The 20,999-nt window shown below is 43.3% G+C and overlaps 1 protein-coding gene across 1 annotated transcript in view; it reads right to left on the reverse strand.

Moving 5' to 3' along the window:
• The window catches only part of LRMDA (leucine rich melanocyte differentiation associated), a 977,871-nt gene extending 966,332 nt beyond the window's left edge, over positions 1 to 11,539 (reverse strand). The window contains exons 1-2 of the mRNA XM_036222003.1: positions 11,085 to 11,539; positions 5,169 to 5,269 (exon numbers count right to left, since the gene is read on the reverse strand). Of these exons, the coding sequence (XP_036077896.1) occupies positions 5,169 to 5,269; positions 11,085 to 11,114 (131 nt within the window). The 5' untranslated portion in view covers positions 11,115 to 11,539. The remainder of the gene's footprint in view (positions 1 to 5,168; positions 5,270 to 11,084) is intronic.
• Between the last annotated feature and the right edge of the window lie 9,460 nt (positions 11,540 to 20,999).

Consider the following 20,999-nt stretch of genomic DNA (forward strand, 5'->3'; position numbering starts at 1 on the left):
CTGTGCGAGGTAATTTGTTAGAAATGTTACACACAGTTACACATTTAACATTGCTACAATTAGCTCAAGGTCATTTAAATAACTGGTGAGTGACAGAAGCAGGTTTGCAAGACTAGGCGGTCTAGCCCCAAAGCCTTGGTTCCTTTTAATTCCACTGCCTATTTTCCCAACTGAGCAGCAAGTTAACAGGCCCAGTTTCATCTAGCAGTTCATGACAGACATCAAAATGTTGGTGTGTCTGTCCTAGAAGCTTTGACAGGGTACCATGTGCATGGGGGAGAGAATAAAACCACCATCACTTTATTAGAGCTGCCTGAACTCCCCAGTTCTTCACTTTCAGCCTGGCCAAAACCAAGGAAGCAACAAGCTCCCAACTAAGAAATTTTCTCCTACACAATTCCCCTACCCAGGGCATTTACCTAAATGCTAAATAAGATGCAACTGCAACCAATTTCATTTTTAAAAAATAAGCTTGCTGTTGCCATAGATGAATTAAACCCTCTTGATTTTGCTTCCAGACTGACATGGGCATATTTATCACTGTTTGTATTCAGTGCTCAAAAAGCTCAGCAGACAACCCACCTAAACCACTCAAGGCTCTTGCAGGAGAGAAACTGGGCCACCATAGAGAACTCCACCATTTCCCAAACAGGGGAGAAGGAAACTAACACTGGAACAAGTCATTAACAGCGCTTTGCCTTGAGTAGATCAAGGAATCAGCACTGGTTAAAACATAGGATCTCTTCATTGATCAACAAAGAGAAAGTAAAATGTGAAAACCTTAAAAATAAGCTCAAGGAAGAGCTTGGGACAATGAATATTCAAATATTCTTGGTAGGAGAAATTGGTATAACCTCTCTTGAGGGCAATCTGACATCTGTACCCAAGCCCTCTGACAGTTCTGTCTCTAGGAAACTGTCCCAAGCAACTAATCAGAAACATATTCACCAATCAGTATTACAAGGATATTTATAATAGAGATATTATTAACAGTAAAAATCTGGGAACAACCTAAATATCCAACACTAAGAAACAAATTAATCCAGTATTAAGATGTAAAAATACTTCCAACACAATGTAAGCGAGAGCATTTTTTTTTTTAATATTTGACATTATAAAAAAGACAGAATAAAATGTTAACAAATGTAATCTCTGGGTTGTATGATTATCAGCAATTTGAGAGAAAGGATTTTTCTTTCTGAGTTTTCCAAGATTTCCATATTGATCACTATTATAGAAAAAAACAAAATCTAAAGTACAATTTCATGCAAATGTAGACATTGGACTCGCAATCATTAATGCATTCAAGAAGCAACACCACTCCTGACAGCTGTTACCTGATTAGCTCCCTGAAGCCTCCATTTCCATTTCCGGACGGATGGCAGGACCCTACCCACTAGGAATCGTGTCCAAGAAGAATGAGATCTGGGCTGAAAGGGTAGGTAGAGAGGAATATTTGAGTCTTTTCAAGGAGCCAGAAACTTTATTCAGATCTGTTGTCTTTCTTCCCTTTCCAACTTCCAGTCTCACAGGGAATACTCTGGTTCCAGAGACTTTCGCCCCCCAGGACAGTCACAGAAACAACGCAGCCTGAATTTCCACAGACTTCTGCATGGAGAGGTACCCAGTTTAATACTGGATAACCCAACAGAAGGAAGAGGACTCATACTAGTCAATGCAAAGAGAAGACCAAAGTGTAATGGGAAGAAAAAATATATAGTGACTTAAAAGTTCAAAGCTTATAAATCCATAACTACTCTTCCCTCCAGCGTGAACAGGTGGCCATAGAATCAGCCTAACTACTACTTTCATGAATGAGATTAATAACGATGGCAGTATATGGCTATGAATTAAAGGTAAGACAGTAGACAAGGATATTCCTCATATGAATGGTTAAATGAAGCCTGGTGCCTCCCTTTAAAGTAACATCTTAGCAAGAAATAATACAAACCTGGTCATAAAAGGAATTCACATTAGTATATGCATGGAGTATCTATGGAAGACTATCAAAAAAAAAGTGAGTAAAAGTAGTTAGCAGTGCAGAGGAGAACTGGGAGGCTAAAGGACATAAGTGCAAAGGAGACTTTTTCATTGTTCTGTATTTGCTCGTTCTAAAGGCTATGTCTTGTACATGTATTTACTATCCAAAAAATGAATACAGAGAACCCCTTACCTCAAACAAACTGCAGCCTAAAATACAGACTGCAGCTGATTTTACAATATATAGGGGTAGCAACATCTGCACTGGGGCGGGGTGGAGGGTAGTATTGCTCTGTTTAAGGCAATACCCTGACATAACTCTCTGAATATAAAAAGAATGGCTGCAGAGATGTTCTAAAAGGTAGTGGGGAGTAATAATTTTTCTGTGTGGAACAAAATGAGAAGAATTTTGTTTCTGGGGCAGCTCTGGGAAGACGGTAAATGACAAAGGAGAGAAAGGGGCTAGAAGAGAGAGGCACCTGGTCACACACAGGAAGCTTGGCTTCAATGAGAGGCACAGCCAGGGAGAAATTCTCTATGGCAAGGGAGTACCCAAAAGGTTTCCAAGAACAATACCATCCCGAACTTGTCTCCTGCTGTTTGCTACAATTACCACCCTAACCCTCCCCAGTACTCCTCGAACTATCAGTAGAAGTCTGTAATACATAGTAACATTGTGTTGGGAGTGTCCCCAGTGGGGCCAGACAGGCTGCCAAAAGGGAAACCAGCAGGACAACAAAGAAATAGAGCATGGAGCTATGATGAATCAGAGTGCAAGGCACACTGACCAGAAGATATGCTCCTCCAGAATCCCGTGGAAACAGCAAGGGGCCACTAGGGAGAAACTTTCAACAGAATGTAGGATAGGAATTTACGATGGTTCATTTGGACATGATGATCCCTGCAGCCTAGTGGGCTTGAGTCAACTGTTACACACCCACTTATTTGAAAGGTAAGTTTATGATTTTCCCTTCTTATTCTCTCCCTTCCTCCCTTTTTATTTTTTTAATTAGCTAAGCATCTGAAACGTCTTTAATTTTGATCCAGTTGAAGGCAAAGATAGAGACCAATGTCTGAATAAGCTTGCACCTTCATCTGACACCCAGGAGAAATAGTGCCACCTCCCCTCATCCCCTAGTTAGGTAAACAAGACAGCCAATCCCAAATACACCTACACCATGTCAGGATTGCTTTTCTCCATTCTGGTCTGTAACTCCCTCTAGCTTCATGCAGTCCTAATGTAAACCCTTCCTGAACCTTAGATCTTACCCCTCCATTGTTCATTCCTGCCTCAACCCAGCCAGAGCTCAGTGTGCAGATCACTGACCATACTACCAACAAGAATAGGCTCCTGACCAGATGTTATAGCTCCTCAAACTCAATACTATGGAACTTTCTCTCCTCTAAAAAAAAAAAGGAAAATAAAAAATTTTAACTCCTTTCCCTCTGAATCCATTTTACTGGCCTTCTTCACTAAATTTCCCTGCCTCTAAGACTGTCATTTCCTCTGATAAATCCTTAAAGATCCAGCCCCTCAGAACCAAGAGCTCCTTCTCATCAACTCTACTCACCACACAAAGATACACACACACAAACATACACACACACAGACCCTCCCTCCCTCCCAGTGTCCAGCACATTCTCTGCCAAAGGGAGGCAGGGCCCCCAAGTATGCCAAAAACTGCTGTTTCCTCAGACCAGACAGCCCAATCCCATGATCTGTGCCTGCTGACACACTACCTCACAGGGCCCGGCCTCTTCAAAACCACATCCGGGCTCCTACCAGCAAGGCAGCCACAGCCTGAGCCCCTGGAAGCCAGTCACACAGGAAGAACTCCTTCCAACACCCAGGCAAAGGAACTCATTGCCCGAGTCCATGCTGGGGGGCTATTTAAGGGGCACACATGTCTAAAGCATGGTCCAGTCCAAGCTGTGTACTCTGTCTTCTCCTTGGGGATTGGGACCAAAAACCATTCTTAATTTCTTTAGAGTCATTTGTTTGGCATCCTCTCATCGCTTTGTTTTACTCCGCAAATTTCGAGTTTCCACATCTCCCCAGAAGCATACAAACCCTTTGGGAGTCAGGAAGAGAATGCACGCAGTACCCCCTTTCTTTGTACATAACCCTCAGGATGTCCCTTCTCTAGAGACAATGCATGTCAGAGTGGCCATGTGCTACTGAGCACCAGCCCAAGAAGTTCTGTTACTTTAAAGTCCCTTCTACCCACTGGTGCCACGATGCCTTGAGTTGTGTTCATCTTCCCTCAAATTTTTAATTCCCAAGTGTCCTGACTCAGAAGTTGGGAGAGAAAAAAGACTCCAAAGTGTGCAAGCAGGAAAGTACCTGAGCTCCAGGGTGGGATTCGGGCTTCTCATCAGTCCTTTGAACCCAAGACAATTGTTTCTGTTCAGAGGATAGCACAGCTCTGAAGAGGACACTTAGGAAAAAAGCCCTGCGTGGGACCAGCTTGTTAAAAGGAAAAGCCACCACCCTGATACCTGTTCATTGATCCTCCTGATACCTGCTTTCCAGGTACCTTCTACTTCCCTCCTCCAAGTCCCCAAAACAGTTGTAATTCATAACCATTTAGGAAAAAGTGAAATAACTATATCCTCCACTGGAATAATATAGAAGATCACATTTACCTTTTGCCAAGATTGGAACAGTTGTTAGTTTCCCTCCCACCCACCCATTCCAATAGTGTTTGTATTATTTTGAAATACCATCTGGGAGAAATCATCAAATATTTAAGGTTGTAATCTATAAACGTGCAAAGAAAGAAAATACACAAATGCACATCCTACTGGTGATTTGGCAAATCTTTGGGAAATGGGATTATCCAGAAAAGTATTCCTAAATGCCTCCAAAACACCCTTGCTGATTTCACCCCATTCATTCCTCAAGAGTATTCTAACTTGTCTGCATATTAGTGAGAAAGGAGAACAAAGTGAAACTCTCCTAGAAACTCATGTGAGGTGGATGATGCCCACGTGCACTGCTTCTTCAGTGGCACGATGAAGCTAGCCGGAGAATCATTCGAAGCACAGTCAAACCTTTGGGGTGCAAGTCCGTATTTCTCAGATCCCTACAGCTTATGCAGAGCTAGAATGTGCAACTCTTACCTGCAGGCTGCTACCAGGGGACTGGGCCTCCCAGGCCTGGTATGCATCCTGTGAAGGTTACATACCTCAGAAGGTTAAAGCTCAGATCGAGCCTCTTTGCGAAATGTCCACAGTCCCTGCCGAGGTGCTCTGGAATTTCTCTGCAGTCCTGGCCTATGTAGGACACCTGGAAATTAAATAGAACAGAAACAATGTGGCAAACGGAAATCACCCAGCTGCTCACAACCCTGAGTCATTGATCCGATGATTGCTTCCGCAACTTTAAACACACACACACACACACACACACACACACACACAGCCTCATTTGTGGCTGTTTTTCTGATCAAATCAGCTTTGGGAGCTTCAAGGACTCTGCCAACAGCAACCCTTTCCTGGTACACTTAGCATGATGGAGAGTAATCCCAGCACAATGGAAATTGGACAAAACTGGCTGGATTCCGAGGTCCAAAAAAAACCCAATGTCAGAGCATGGTGATATATAATCGCAGCAATCAGCCTCTCACTTAGGGGCCTTTCCAACAGCTGCCCCTCTGGCTCTCCTCCTCCTCCACTGCCCTACCCCCCACCCTCCTGCCCCCAAATACCCTGTTATGCACATTACTTCATAAAAGACACAGCAGATGCACTTACCAGCATTCAACCTGCAGGGTGCTGAACAAATAGGGTTGGACAAGAAAACCTTCCCAGACCGCCAATCCCATCCTATTACCAGTGTGTATTAAATGTCCGCCAGACTCTTGAACAAAGTTGATTCAAAGGCGGCTGGGCAACAACAAATAGCCAGAGCTTCCAAGTCTCCCTCCTCCAGGGAGCCTTTTGCAACCAACACCACTCTACTTGCAGAGCTATCCCCTTAGGCATTTTTTTACTTATATTGTTAACATTAACCTAGAATATGCCCAAATATTAAGAGGCTGAACTAAAATTTGATCCATAAACTTCTGTGACAAGGTCAGAGGGCTTTCTCACTGCTCTAACCACTCAGTTTTTAAAACATGTTTTAAAACCTGTGGGCAGGATTGAGAATTCATTCCAAAACCCATAAAACGAACCCAAGGGTTAGAGTTGGCCAGTGGATCACAATGCATGATACTTCCCTGAAATATCCTTCCCTGAACTGCCACGTAGAAATTCAGGCCCATTACATGGCTACAACCTGGATCCCTCTCCCCCTATGAATCCACATTCTTCTAGGCATACAGACAAGGATGTGTTAGAATGAGTGAGGGATTCCCCAGGGGGTTATAATTCCTAATGGGGAACAGGTATATTATGGTCATCTCAGATCGTACGTTGAGCCATAAGAATTACTAATATTCAATGATTTTAGAACTACAAAAACAGCACTTTTATATGGCTCGACCTAATTTGAATCACACTTTACCCTAGCACCTTCAATGTTGCAAGTCATCTCTCAATTCTCTCCTATCCAATGGGGACAAACTGCTGACAATACAATATCTTGTATTCACTGTCCTTCGGTAACTTCATTCCTGGAGGAGAGAAAGTGAGAAGAAGGGACAGAAAAATAGCTGATTCCAATAAAATAATTTTGACTCAGGAAGATACAGGCTAAAAAATAAAGGGCTCTAAGTTCAATCTAGCAAGCTTCCCCTTTCCTACATGGGACTCATCTTTCTTCAGAACCCTTGTGTAGTAAATTAAGCTCTGCTTCCAAGCCAAGATGGAAATCATACACCAAGGAGAGACTGCGGATATAAAGCTCAATCAATCTGGGGACTTCAATTTCCCTCAGGGTGTCCACTCAATCAGCAGCTTGTTCTATACTATAAGTTCACATTGACCCCCACCCCCACCCCACCCTAGGCCCATGGTGCTCACCACAATATCCATCTCTTTCACCCTGGCATACACCACCATCTTGTACATATCATCATCATTCATGACCTGTAATATATATGGCAAGGAAGCTGAGCTTTAGATATAGAAACTGAGCTCTATCCTCATACTCACCAAGGACTAAATCTAGTAGGGACCTACTTTGTCAAAAACCCTGTTTTATACAGAGAAACTAAGGGGGGGCCTGCCCAGTGTGATACAGCTTTTTAGTGGTAAAGCCTGAACCAAGTCCTGCACCAGGAATAAGGACTTCTAACTCAGGGGACATGGAATTCTTCCAAATCCACATGTGGATGTGGATTTTCTTGATCAAAAAATGGCAATGGCACATCTACTATATGTTTTGGCTTCAAATTGAGTCTTCCTAACTGAAAGGCCAACAACTACCTTAAGACATCATGTTGAAGGCCCCAAGAGAATGTCAGACTCTAGAGAAAGAGGGATGTTTGCTCCCCTTTTTCTTCCGTAAGATTCCCCATCAAGAGGAAACAGCAGCACTAAGATCACCATGAAGTATTTGGATCACTCACAACATGTCTGACAAGATTTTCATCAGCTTGTTTTACTACATGGTCTTAAAAGTATCACATCCCAAGAAAACTACAGAAAACACAACTTGTTCCCATTTCACAGAGACAAAGACCAAGTCTCAAAATGAATAGAAAAACCAACTTGATAAGCCACCTGCATACTTGGACCACTCACATGGTAAACTGGAAAATTTGGGATATGAGTTAAACCAACCATGTGGAAGGGTTCAAATTGCCTGAGATAGGCTTAAAAGCAGTAAGCAGCTATTCCCAGGCATTACAACCAACACTCATAAGAAGAGAATTAAGAAGTGCTCCTTAGCATAAGACACTACCTCTCAGGATGTCAGGAAGCTTCCTGGAGCACATGACCACCTAATATAAGAAGGTCAGAAGAGCTAGACCAAAAATAGTTAACTTCTTCAGCAAATGAAAAAGGATATAGAGATAATCTTAAATGGAACAGAAGAACATACCCACAATAATAAGTCACTGCATTTAGTCGATTATCTTGATTTAGACTGAACTAGGGGACCAAGTTTTGTAGTTTTAATTTGCCTTCCTTATATAATCTGAACCCCAAGACTTCTGCCTTGTGTGAAACGATAACAGAAAGGGACACCGTTATCAGGGAAAGTAAAACATATCAAATGAAAGACCCCTATGGAGAGGAAAACCAAAAAGAAAAACAACAGTGTCTTGGTGGATCCACACACACACACACCCAGCTCCTCTAAGGAGTTGCAGAAAATTACCAAACTACAGAATACTGAAGGTTTCTCTTTGCAGTTGGGATGTTCTGACTCCAAGGACATTTCTAGGGATGGTAGGTTTGTCAGTAAGACAAATTTTATGATGCCTGCCCCCAGCCAGGAGTCAGAAATTATTGATTTTAAATGTGCAGTATTAGAAGCTCTGTCAGGGTAGAAATAGCCCATGGTATGAGTTCAAGTTCCTGTGCTGCTGCTTATAAGCTGTATTATCTTGGATGGATAATAGTTCCTCTTCTGTAAACTAAACACTAACCACTTCCAAAGGTGTTGAGGATAATGTAACAACATTATGCCCACCACCTATCTGTTATCTATGCAATCCTCATGAAATAGCCCCATGAGTCACATATCATTCTCATTTTACTTATATGACAGGAATGAGATAACTTTAAAGTACATTGCACTGTTTTCAGTATGTGGTGACCTCCAGGTAAACAGTTGTTGAATCAGACTAATATCACTGTGGAAGGGATTTGTTATACTAATGTCTCTTAGGCACAAAATTTCAGTGCCCAAATTCCAAGTTTGTATTTATGCCTACAATTGTATTGATGCTGCTACTTTGACATAAACGAGTGGAAAGATTGAGAACTTTCTGCAGAATATAAATGATGCATTCAAGCCAAGAGAAGGCCAGCTGAAGTCAGATCCATGTTGAATGAACGATTTTATAGAGGAAAGTGGAGGGAGATCTACAACATCCCCCAAGCGTTTAGTGTTATTGGCCTGTGGAACTCCTAAAAACCAGGGCAACAGCAGTCAGTCCACAGTGAGGTCAAAAGCAGTGACCTAATTTCAGCAAAATACCATCTCATTAAATTAATTGTATTGGTGTTATGTGTTTTTTTTTTCCTATACTTAAAGCATCCCTTTATTTAGGGTTTTTTGGTCTCTAGATAGGTTTTATGTTGGTATATTTAAGCAATGTTGTAATAAAAACAATATGAACACACTGAGCTCAGGGGAAGTTCATCTCTCCAAGAAGGATCTACCAAAGTTTGAAAAGTGTCAAGTGATACATTCAAGGTGCTACTTCTTATGATGGCTGTCACTAGAATCTGTATGGGGCAGAATGCAAAAAAGACCCTAAACCCAGGGCTGCCACTCAGGGTTAGGGTCTTTAGGTTTTAGGACAAAGAGCAGTGATGCACCGGAGACATTTTTCCAGCCTGCTTTCTCAGCAACTCCCCCACGCAGCTCCATCTCTTTAAAACAGTCCCCAAGTATTCAAAAATGCTTCACCCACAGATCAGTGATTGCCCTTGGCTGTGTGTAATGAGCTAAAAGCAGGGGATACAGGGAAAATCAAGTCTGGAAAATTGTGGGAGGGAAGAAGCAGAGTAAAGTTCTCATCCCCACTGTCAAGTCCTCCATGAAGCTGGAAGCTACACCCAGGGAATGCTGGGTCTGAATACAGAGACCTAGGGTCTGAGAAGAAGGGGACCCTTCCTAGGGAAAGGCCCTCTCCTCCAGCTTTTCCCTCTAGGCAGCCAGCCATGTTAACTCCCAGAAGCAGTTTTTCTCTGCCAGCCAAATAAGACCCATCATTTTTAGCTTCTCCCCCAGGCTGGTACCTCCCTGGCCTGCTCTCTTCTGAACTCTGAAAAGGGAAAAATCATTCCCTTTAGCCCAAAGTAATCTCAAAATCTAATTGTGCCTGACATTACCTGCCTTAGGCAATCCAAGGGGAGAACTTCAAAACCTTAGAACTGTTTCTCTAGGGTGTGCAGGAAAGGGTGGGAAGTATGAGGGCTGGCTTAATCAGAGGTTAAAAGAGAGACCTGACTTTTTCAACAGGTAAAAGGCACCTGGTCTCAGAGTGGCTGAGTCTGTCCCTCCAGCAATGACTGAAAACACGTGAGGTTTCACTACAGCGCTGAAAGCAAGTGCAGCTGGTGTCTATCACTCAGACTTGAAACAGGAGGGTTGACATTTCCCACAGACACCTGCGCAAAAAATCAGGTGCTGAAATAAAACTGGAAAGCTGTAGCCTCCTACCTGCACTGGATAAGGGGCCTATGGTTAGGAGCCAGAGACAGTCTACAGCCAGCCCCTCCACCTACCTACACATCATGATTTCACTATCTTTGGTGGGCTTGAGTCTTTTGCCTTCGTGGGCTCCTGCCTCCATTTAAAACAACAACAACAACAAAAATACACACACACACTAAACTGTATACAAGCATGCCTAGGAGGTATGGCAGATTCTGTTCCAGACCACCACAACGGAGTACTGAGATAAATTCAATCATAATCTTTTTGCTGAGGGTCTTGCCTTCAATTTATAAAACACACACACACACACACACACACAACTATGAAGTGCAATAAAGCGAAATGTGGGGTGGGGGGTTAAGTATGCCTGTTTTTTACAACTACATTGGTATAAAGATGACTAAAATGTATTCTTTGACCAGAGATTTTTTTTCTTCTGATTATGAAAGAAATTAAAACTTTTGGGGAGTGGGGGGCCGAAAAGTACGGTGGGCTGTGGGCGCTGACCACTCTGCCTGAAGTCCACCCGGTGGGCCTAGGACAGTGAGCGCTCCTTGGACAGTGAGCGCTACTTGGACAGTGAGCACTGGAAACAGAAGGAAGTGAAGGGTACCAGAGCGACCTGGGGGGGGGGGGGGAGGGGCCTTCCCCATCCCCCACAGAAGGGGTGTGTCAGGCCTGGGAACAGGACAGACTCCCCACCTTCAGACCTGAGGGGGAGCACGGAGCCCTGTTTAACCAGGGGGCGCCCCTCGCCCCAGTGTTCCCTCCCCAGACCGACTGTTCCGCAACGCGGGCGGGGCTGGCCTGGCAGACTTACTTGAGTTCCACTGACCACGACCCCGGCCATGGCGACGGGGCGGACCCACTGCCCCTAACACAGAACAGAGAACGTGACGGCTGCAGAGGCGGCGCGGACCGGGCGCTTTAGTTCCGCACTGGGCAGTCAGCTGACCCTGCGGAAGCCCGAAGAGCAGGTCGGCAGCTGAACCTCGGTTCAGCTCTGTGCCTGCCAGCGGCCCTGGGCTTGGCTCTCACGCAGTTGAGCCTCCACAACCCCACCTCGCACCGCAACAGGTGGCCCGCAGCGCCCCGCTGGGACGGTGAAGGCCACTTGATTCTCCTGTGTGCCCCCTGGGTGTCCCAGGACCTATCGCGCATGACAAGTCAGAGGAATAGGAATAGCGTCCCCCAAAACTCCATGCGCAGAGCTCTACTGCATTAATGCGGGCAGACTGGGGCTTAGGGGGCGCGGCATCTGAGCCGTTAGTGGAGGAGAGGGTAAAAAGCCAGGCCTTTCTGATATTTCACAATCCACATTACATAACTATCTTCAACTACAGGGAGGAAGGGCCTCTTGCCCAGAGCTTCCCTCCTCAACTTTTGAGTGGAAGGGAGAAGAGGAGAGGTTGAACTGACGCCTGGTGGGATGGGGTTTCCATTTGTAGAGGGGTGGGGGAGAGGGGAATTGAATTTCCCCTTAAAGTGCTGGCTCAGCTAATAGCACCCCCAGTGACAGTAATAAACACTGGGAAGAGAATCGAATGATCTGCCCAAATTTCAGGCTTCTCTTTTTCTCTCCTTCCTCACAGAGAAAAGGTATTCGTGGAACTCAAAATCATCCATAGAGTCAGACACCACACATATACACACATACTTTCCCCTCATCTGGAAGTGAGGGCTGGCCATTCCTTCCTCCAGTGTGGATGAAATCAGGCCCAGTGGGCAGATAACTGGAAGCTCATGTCCGTCCTCCACGGAAAGGATCCAGATTTTCTCAGTGCCTATTTTTTCTTTCCCACCTCCATCCCCTAGATGCACAAAGCTATCACCAGGTACCAATTTGCTGTCATACTATCACCTGTCCCCTATTGCTGCTAAGAGCCAGCCCAACCTTAACTGGCCTCTCCACTCTGCTTCCTTCATACCATTGGGTAAAGGCACCGTTCGAATAGACAAAAGAAACTGAGTCCTGACTTGCCAGACTCTAGGTCTCACGGGATTGCAGATACCTCAACTCAGTAGACAGGTTTGTAATTGTAGCTCCCCACCTCTGTCCAGTCAGTGTCACAGGACTTTTCATTGTTCTGTGTGTCTAAACGGCACTTAGGAACTCCTGGTTGTGCAGCTGGGGATGATAATTTTGTCCTGGTTAAGCATTGTGTGGCTGCCACCATTGTTTTTCAGGCCCAGTGCCAACACATTGTAATGTGAGCCTTTATTGTCAGCATTCTGATGAGCGGTGTTGACCTCTGAGGGGTGACCCTACTGCCCCTCTCTCTGCTGGAAGGAGCGGACATAGCAAAGTGGAGCTGTAAGAACATAGCTGTAAGAAAATTTGGCTGTGTTTGCTTTTAGGAGTTCCAGGAAATGCTGCAACAAAAGGTCCTGCAGGCCAAAAAAGAAAGCTTGCCCTCCAGAGATAAGAGGGATCAAAGAGAATCATTTGAGGCCTACTGCCTCATAGACCAGCTCCTCACACTCCTTCCTCCTTCTCTGCGGGATATACCCTCTCTGGTCCATTGTCCACTTTCGTCTGCCTTTCCTAGCTAAAAGGGAGGAAGTGGGCCCAGTCCCTGACAGTCAGGATACTCTGCCCTCCCCAAGCACCTTTCACCTTGGCCTTCCTAGAAAGGCTTTGACTGGCGAGAGAGGACATGTGGAGACAGACTTAAACCTACTCAGAGATAAAATTGAACCATACACTGTCCCCCTCCACAGGAGGAGGGTGCTCAAGGTCATCTCAGTCCTGCCCCTGCCTCCCTGCACTGCTGTGTCTTCTGAGCATAGACTGTTCTGCAGACACTATCTGCCAATAACACAAAAGTGGGCAGAGATCTTTTCCACCTTTCCAGACTCCCTCACTACTATTCCCTTCTCTGCTTAGCCGCAGGGTGACCATTATAAAAGCCCAAGCTGACCCCACCTGAAATCTTTCAATGGCTCCAGATCAACTAATAATATAGACTATATTATTAGTTGATATATAGACAACATAGAATTCTGATCATATATATTCTGATAACAGTATAGAACCTCCCTCAAGATCTTTTATAATCCCATCAACACTTACCTCTCCTGCCTCTTCTACTACTTCTCACATCTTCTGCTTGGCTTTTAGTTGTTAGTTTTGCCTAGAATGACTCCCAAACCACTCTTGTCTCCACTGGGTGAATTCATTAGGAAGGCCAGTTGACTGTAGGGGAGAGATAATTGAGGAAATCACAGAAAATAAAGTTCAAGATAGCTTAGACTGAGGTGGGTTTTAGTGTTTGAAATGTAAGCTGATGACAGTAGGGAGCTACCAAAAGTTCTTGAGCAGAGTAGAAATTTGCTGAATATAGTAGGGGAGGGCTCCTCTTGAAACAGACTGGATTAACCTCTGCTTACTCGCCTCACTTTTTGAAAGCTGGTCTTCAGAACAGGAGAAGGAAGAGGAGGGAGAGCAAGGAGAGGAAGAGAGGGGGAAAAAGAAGGAAACGAATCTGTATCTCTGAACTAAGGGTGATTGGAAGAGGAGGGCAGGAATGACCTACCTCATCACCTTCTTGAACAAAAAAGAAATACCAACGATAAAGTGCCTTGGATAATATGGCCCTCCCTTTGGAAGGAGAGAGAGCAAAGGAATACTGAGATAGGGCTGGCCCAGGAGGCAGACAGATGATTCCTTTGGAACACAAGTTTACAAGAGTGAACAGAGGAAATAAGTCTTATCGAAGTTTCTCCTGAACAAACCTCTTTCTACCCCTGCCCCAGGAGCACTGAGAGAAAGGGAAGGCTCATGTAGTCATCTGGGTTCTTCCTCACCCCCCTCATCCCATTTCATGGCCAACTAAGAGTGAGCTGCCTATGCCCTCTGCCTCACCTCAATTATTCAACAGCCCCTCTACCCCAGCTTCCAAGGACCAGGTACTATGCTAGGCACTGGGGTTATACACAACTAAGACAAACTCTTCGGAAAAGATTTGTGTTCAGACATTTATAGTACTAAGATGACAAGAAGTGCTGTAATTGTGATCCTATTTTCTGAACCTAAAATTAAGACATGTAGCCTATTACAGTGCACGCATGAAAACTACTGAACAGAAAGTTCAAGTCAGACCTGGCCTGGAAATCCTGGGCCTGTGAATTCTGGAACTCTTAACACATCCATATAGAGAATGAGGAGGTTCAACACATACAACTCAGCATTTCCTTATCGCCTTTGATAAAGAGGGCAATATTTCATTCCTACTGTCATCTTTGTTATTATATTATTATTCTTCTTTGGCAGAAGAGGCCCTTTCCCCTAGAGTCCTTCCTCCATCACATTCCTGGGGACAAAAAGGAAGATCCTGTTTATTTCCAATCAAGAGAGTTGATTCTGGGGTTGGCCAGGACCAGTGAAATAGGAACTGATTTCTTAAATCTTCCTTCAGCAGTTGAGAGAAAGACAGAACCAGTTAACAAAGTTTTATCGGCATTCCTACCTATCTTTAGCCAAATTTCTATATCAGCCTGGCAACATTTCTTTCAGGCCTAGCTTCTAGGTAGATTAAGATGGTTGCTGTAATTAATCATGCCCCAGCCCCTAGTTCATACTCAGCACATTCAGATTTCAACTTAAAAAAAAAAAAAAGACTGAATGTCTGCATGCAAAATGCTCTTTGTTGCTGAAGCAGCCTTCTTTCGGCCTAAAGGAAGAGTTTAGGAAGCTTAGGAAAGAGGAAATGTTTCCAGGTCCTCTCTGCAGTATTTGCACACGTATGAGTGACTAAGGATGATCTATGCTCCAAAACACCTCCCTCCTCTCCCAACTAGAACAAATTAAATTTTTAAATATATATTAAATGCAATCATAATGTCTGGCATGAGTATTCATTAGTTTATTTTTTAACAATATTATTATTTACTATTATAATTACTACTATTATTAATTCTGAGTTCCTCTGATTTCCCTTTTGATCTTACAAGATTTTGCTGTTTTCGTCTATACTAAAATACAAATATTAACAGGGAGTGAAGAAGGGAGTAGGTTTGGGATGGTGAGTAGTAAAGGAGCTTCTGCTTTTCATTCCATTTCTTCTATGATTTTCGCAAGATGCATATTACTACTTTTGTAATTAAAAACAAGAAGGGAGGAGATTGGGATAGAAGGGGCAGGATTATTTTTGCAAATCTTGAAAACAGCAATGAGAAACGAATATTCTTCCCCAGTTTGCCTAGAACTTGCCCAATACTCCAAGTCCTTAGCTGGGGTCCAGAGGGAAGTCATCTCTGACTCAGGGACAGGGATCATGTTGGTCTTTGAGAGGGAAAGAGAAACTGACCAGAAGAACCTGCTCAACTGTATGATGTCCAGTGGGGTCAAGAAGACCGGGTACTGTTCCAGAATCCCATCTTGGCATGGAGAGGTTCTGCCAATTAGAGGATAAGGAACCTCCCCCCCACCTCAATTAAAATATGTGGAAATGAGATTTTGAGGCAGTAGGTGGTCCTCTAGCATCTGTGTGTTTCTCGAGTACCCCCAAGTAATTTGGATTTGTGATCATCCAGTTTCACTGCTTTAGAAATCATCTATTCCAACTACTGATTGTGGAAACGGAGGCCAAAGAATGAAAGGGACTTGCCCAAGGTCACCTAGCAAATGAGAAGCTGACCAAACCACCAATCCAAAAAAAGAAAATAGGATTCCTCCTATGTCCCAGTAAGAAGAGAGTGAAGAAACTGGGGCAGAGCGCCAGGAAGATGCCATTTCACATCTAATCACTTCTTGTCACGTCGTAACCATTTTCCTCATATAGAGCCCCACGCTGATGGATCAGAAATAACATTTTCAAAGTTATATCTGCAAGGAAATGGCTATTAATGTTCTTCCTCTCCTTTTAGAGCACTGAGGAATACATATTAATTTTCTCTCTACTTATATTGCCTATTTGCAAATTGTATTCACTACCCAGTGCTCCAATTTGTCCTACCCCTGAAGAGATTATGATGAATAAATGTGTTCCTGGAAATAAAATAAAATAAAAAATTTGTCGCTGAGATTTATTTTTATAATTATTTACAGGAATTATTTTAGAATATATGGGGGGCAATAATAATAATGCACACATGAGGGTTCTGGTGTGATTTACCAATATTAATTCAGAGTCTCTTTCTACTTCTCTGAAAGGAGTCGCAGCTCTCCATGCAGCTCTGTGCCAGGGACAAAGCAAGTATCAGCTGCCCCTGACCTGGCACCAGTACCAGAAGGCAGAGGGTCAGACGAAGTGCTGGTCAAGCCTTGTAGTGCCCAGTACCCTGGCCTAGGAGTCCTGGGTTCATGACCTAGCTTTGCTACTAGTTAGCAGGGTACCCTTGGACAAATCCTTTCACTCCTAATGTCCTCAATTTCCTTAGACGCAAACTAACTGACCTAAGCAGCTATTTATTACTAAAATAAAAATATAAGTAAGTATGTACATCTCCCCCAAAAAAGGAGAGAGATAGTCATTTGTAAATATCTATTGAGCACCTACTATGTGTCATGCACTGAGGACACAATAAGAAACAAGACATATACAGTCCTTACTCCTGTGAGGCTTACATTCTGGTGGGAGGACACAGGTAACAAGTAAGTAGATAAATAATACAGTTGCAAGTATATGAGATATATAATTTCAGAAAGCATTGATGTATGCTATGAGAACAAAAGCAAACAATGAGGGGGACAGGTGGCTAATTTAGGTACAATGTCCAAGGTCTCTGCCAGCCCTTCGAGGCATTTCTTCTGTGAAATCCTTTATGAGCAGAGCATGGGCTGAACTTCAGCCCCACTCACAAAGCATTTGTGATACACAAACTGATACACAAACTGCACAGCTTCAGACAGCTTTGGAGTGTTCTGGGAAGGCTTCTCTAAGGGAAGCAACATCTGAGCTGAAATCTAAATAATAAGATGGAGCTAGCCATGAGAAGACTTAGAGGAAGGGTTTTCCAGGCAGAGAGAACAGTGGTTGAAAAAGCTGCAAGTTTTCTCTTAGTCTCATGGTGTCACTTTGCTTATGCTTGAATGGTGAATTTGAACTCAAGTGCTTCTGAGGGCACAGTGTCACCCTAGTTAGAAAGATGAGTATCTCAGGTACAGACAGCTGCACCAGGCTTTGGATTGCTCCTAGCTCCAAAGTACAGGTGGAATAAGCCCTTAAGATGCAGCAGCTGGATGCAGAGGCATTCACAGGCACACAAAAGTCTAGGGGAGACATCTAGGGGGAAAATGTTCCAGGCAGGAGAGTGCCTGGCAGGTTTGGAAAATGGCAAGGACATCAGAGTAGCTAGAGTGAAATGAGCAAGGGGGAGAGTAATGGTAAATGAAATCTTAGAGTAGGGTGTAGGACAGGGAGGGGTCAGATCATTTAGGGCCTGATAGATTGAGGTTACAACTTAGGCTTGTACTCTAAGTAAGATGGGGAGCCTTGAGCAGACGACCCACATTTTGTAAGGATTATTCTGGCTGCTGTGTTGAAAATGGACTATGGGAAGGGCAGAAGCAGAGAGACCCAGAGTGCAGGCTATTGCAGGAAACCTGGAGACAGTGAGCAGTGCCAATATATACCTTGGAGATGGCATCAATAGAATTTCTGATGGATTTGACATGGAGACTATGAGAAACATAGGCATGAAGGGTAACGCCAAAATTTCGGCTTGAGCAACTGGAAAGATAGAGTTGTCATATTGAAATGGATGAGAAAATTAGAGGATGATTGGATGTGGGGATCAATTTTGGACCTGAGCTGTCTGATATTATGTTGAGACATACAAGTGGAATTGTCAAGAAGGAAGTTGTATTTGTTAAGGAAACAGATCTGGATTAGAATTATAAATTTGAGAGTCTACAGCTTTTACATGGCATTTAAAGCCACAAGACAGGATGAAAAAGATCTAATGATTGGGCCCTAGAGCATTAACACAAAGGTCAAGAAGAAGGGAAGGAAGCACAGAAAAACTGAGAATAAGTGGCCAAGGAAGGTAAGGAAGAACCAAAATGAAGTCAGGCCCTGAAAGCCAAGAAATGAAAGTAATCAAAAAAGATGAGGTTCCAACATAATGAATTTCAGGCAAGGATCATCAGGGAGATGTTGAAAGTATTGGATGAACAGGGAATTCACATGGTCTTAAAATATCATCCCACAGGTTACCTATAAATCACAAAGGGGAAAATATACCTTTACAGTGGAGAGATCTGGTGGTCATAGTCCTACACAAGAGCTCAAACTTAGCATGTCCAAGGGTGAGACAACTCAATGATATGGGCCACTGATGTGAAGTCCACATCGCCTACCTGGTAGCCTTGCCAGATCATTTAACCAGAATCTACTCATGAAGAAACAGACAAACCCAGAAAGTGGTACATTTTTCAAGACAACTGGGCTAGACTGCCCAAAATGTCAATATCATGGAAAAAAAAAGAAAAAGGGCAAGGAGAATGTTCTAGATAAAAGTGGACTAAAGAGACATGAAAACCAAGTGCAACACATGATCCTTTATTGGATACTGGAACCGGTGGGAAAACAGCTAAAAAGACACTTTAAGGACAATTGGAAATGTTTAAATTTGAACCATATGATGATATAACTGATATTAAATTAACATTACTTTTCTTAGGTATGCTAATTGCACTGTGGTTTTGTAAGAGAATGTTCTTTTCTTTAGGAGATGTGAGTAAAAAAATTAGGAATAAACATCAAAATGCCTACAGCTTTCATATAGTTCAGACGAAAGTGTGGGTGTATGTGTATGTGTGTGGGTGTATGTATGTGTATATGCATGAGAGAAAGGCAGAGAGAGAGAGAGAGAATTAACATGGTAACGTGTTAGCTGACAAGTGTAGAAGAGAACTGGGAATTCATTATCTTATTTTTTTAATTTAAAAAAATTTATAAATAAAATGTTAAGGAATAAAAGGAGGAAGGAATGGTTAACTTGTCCAATGCTACTTAAGGTCAAGTAAATTGAGGACAGAGAATTAGCCATTGGATTTAACAACATAGAGGTCATTGGTGACCTTGAATACAAGGAGACAGCAAAAGAGGTAGGCAGGGACCAGATCATAAAGAGATAAGTAGGCCTCACTTTGAGCACACTGAAAATAAGTGGTTATTAAACATTTGTGTTTTAGAGCAATCGGTCTGACAGGTGTAGGTAGAATGCATTAGGAGAGAGTAGAGTCATAAAAACTTCCTCACAGGCTCTAAAAATGTATTGGACCCCTTGTGAAGGGCGGTAAGGGCCTGAAAGGAGAAACTGTAGAGCCTCTTCCATGTGCCTGGAATTGATCCCTACTATTTGGTGTTATTATGTACATCTATATCTGTCCCTAATTTCCCAAATAGTTGGTCAGCTTCTAGAATGTAGGGAACCCGGTTTAAACCTCAAAATATCTCCAGCCTCACAAAGAATAGGTGATCTATAAACTGTGAAAGACAGAGGCAGAGAGGGAGGAGGAGGACTAAGGCCATAATTTAACATCCTCCCTAAAAGCTCACCATGCTGACTCCCGGTCGTGAGGACTACCTTTCACTTCTATGGGAAAGGGGGAAGTTACATAGATGCCATTGCTGCCAGTTCCCCAATTCCTGAGTTAGAACCCCTGGTAGGAAGCCTCCCTGAAACAGCCCACAATGCTCTCTCTCCTAAAGCTGTTTGCAGTAAGTGACTCACCCAATTAAGAGCATCTACATAACAAAGCCTCACCGGGCTGCAGAGGTCACAGAGACTGTGAAGTGTGTCTTCAGTGTGTGCTGTGGAGAAGGTTCTCTAATTACTAGTCATTTCCACCCCTCAAGAACCTGTCAGCCTTTGAGATGCAGGGGATAAAAGAATCCCCAAATTCCCACCCCACACCAATCACTTCTCCCTCCCCTGCATTTCAAACCTGTGACTAATAAGTGCCAGGGATGGGACTCTGCCCACCTGGCTCAGATCTGGGAGGGAGGAAGGAGAGGAAAAGGTTGCCTCAATTGGGAGCATTTTTTTTAGTTAAAGAGAATTGGGAGGGGCAAAGAAGCAAAGAGAGTTCTGGAAGCACTGTACTGTCATCTGTTAAATGAACAAACAAAATTTGTATTGTGTTTTTTCTTTATTTATAAAGGTAATTAACATTTATAGTAGAAACTACAGGTGAGCAAGAAAAGTTAAAATCACCCATGATCCCACCCCCTAAGAAATGACCAGTGGCTGGTCACACACATCCTTGAGGCCTGCATTCTAGGTGACATGGATGAGCTGTGGATGTGTGCATGTCCCTGCTCTTTCATAAACAGATCTTTTCATCTAATAGTATATCTCCAACATCTCTCCTCATGGGCACGTGGAAAGAATGTTAGAGCTAGCAGTGATGCTGAATTGAGCTAGCAGAAAAGGTGCCTTTGGGCATTAGAACAAGAGAGGGAGACATTGCCAGAATTTCTGAAAGCTGAAGGAGGCCATTATGAGGCAGGAAAGAGCCCTGACCTTTGGAACTTGGGCAAATGACCTCCTCTCTATGAACCTCAGTTTCCTAATTTGTAAAATGGAAATAGCAGTACATATCTTATAGAATTGCTATGAGAATTAAAGTAAATCACAATTGTGAAAGGATTATACAGAAACTGGATATTTTATTACTTGTTTTAATAAGTGTCCATTTGTGCATATTTTTTACTTAACCTTCTGCTAGTCTATTAGAAATATAAAAAAAGGCATCTCCTTCAGGCCCGGAGGAGCTTAAACTCTA

The sequence above is a fragment of the Rousettus aegyptiacus genome, unplaced genomic scaffold (genome assembly GCF_014176215.1).
Source record: "Rousettus aegyptiacus isolate mRouAeg1 unplaced genomic scaffold, mRouAeg1.p scaffold_m13_p_6, whole genome shotgun sequence".
In the NCBI taxonomy this organism is placed as follows: Eukaryota; Metazoa; Chordata; class Mammalia; order Chiroptera; family Pteropodidae; genus Rousettus; species Rousettus aegyptiacus.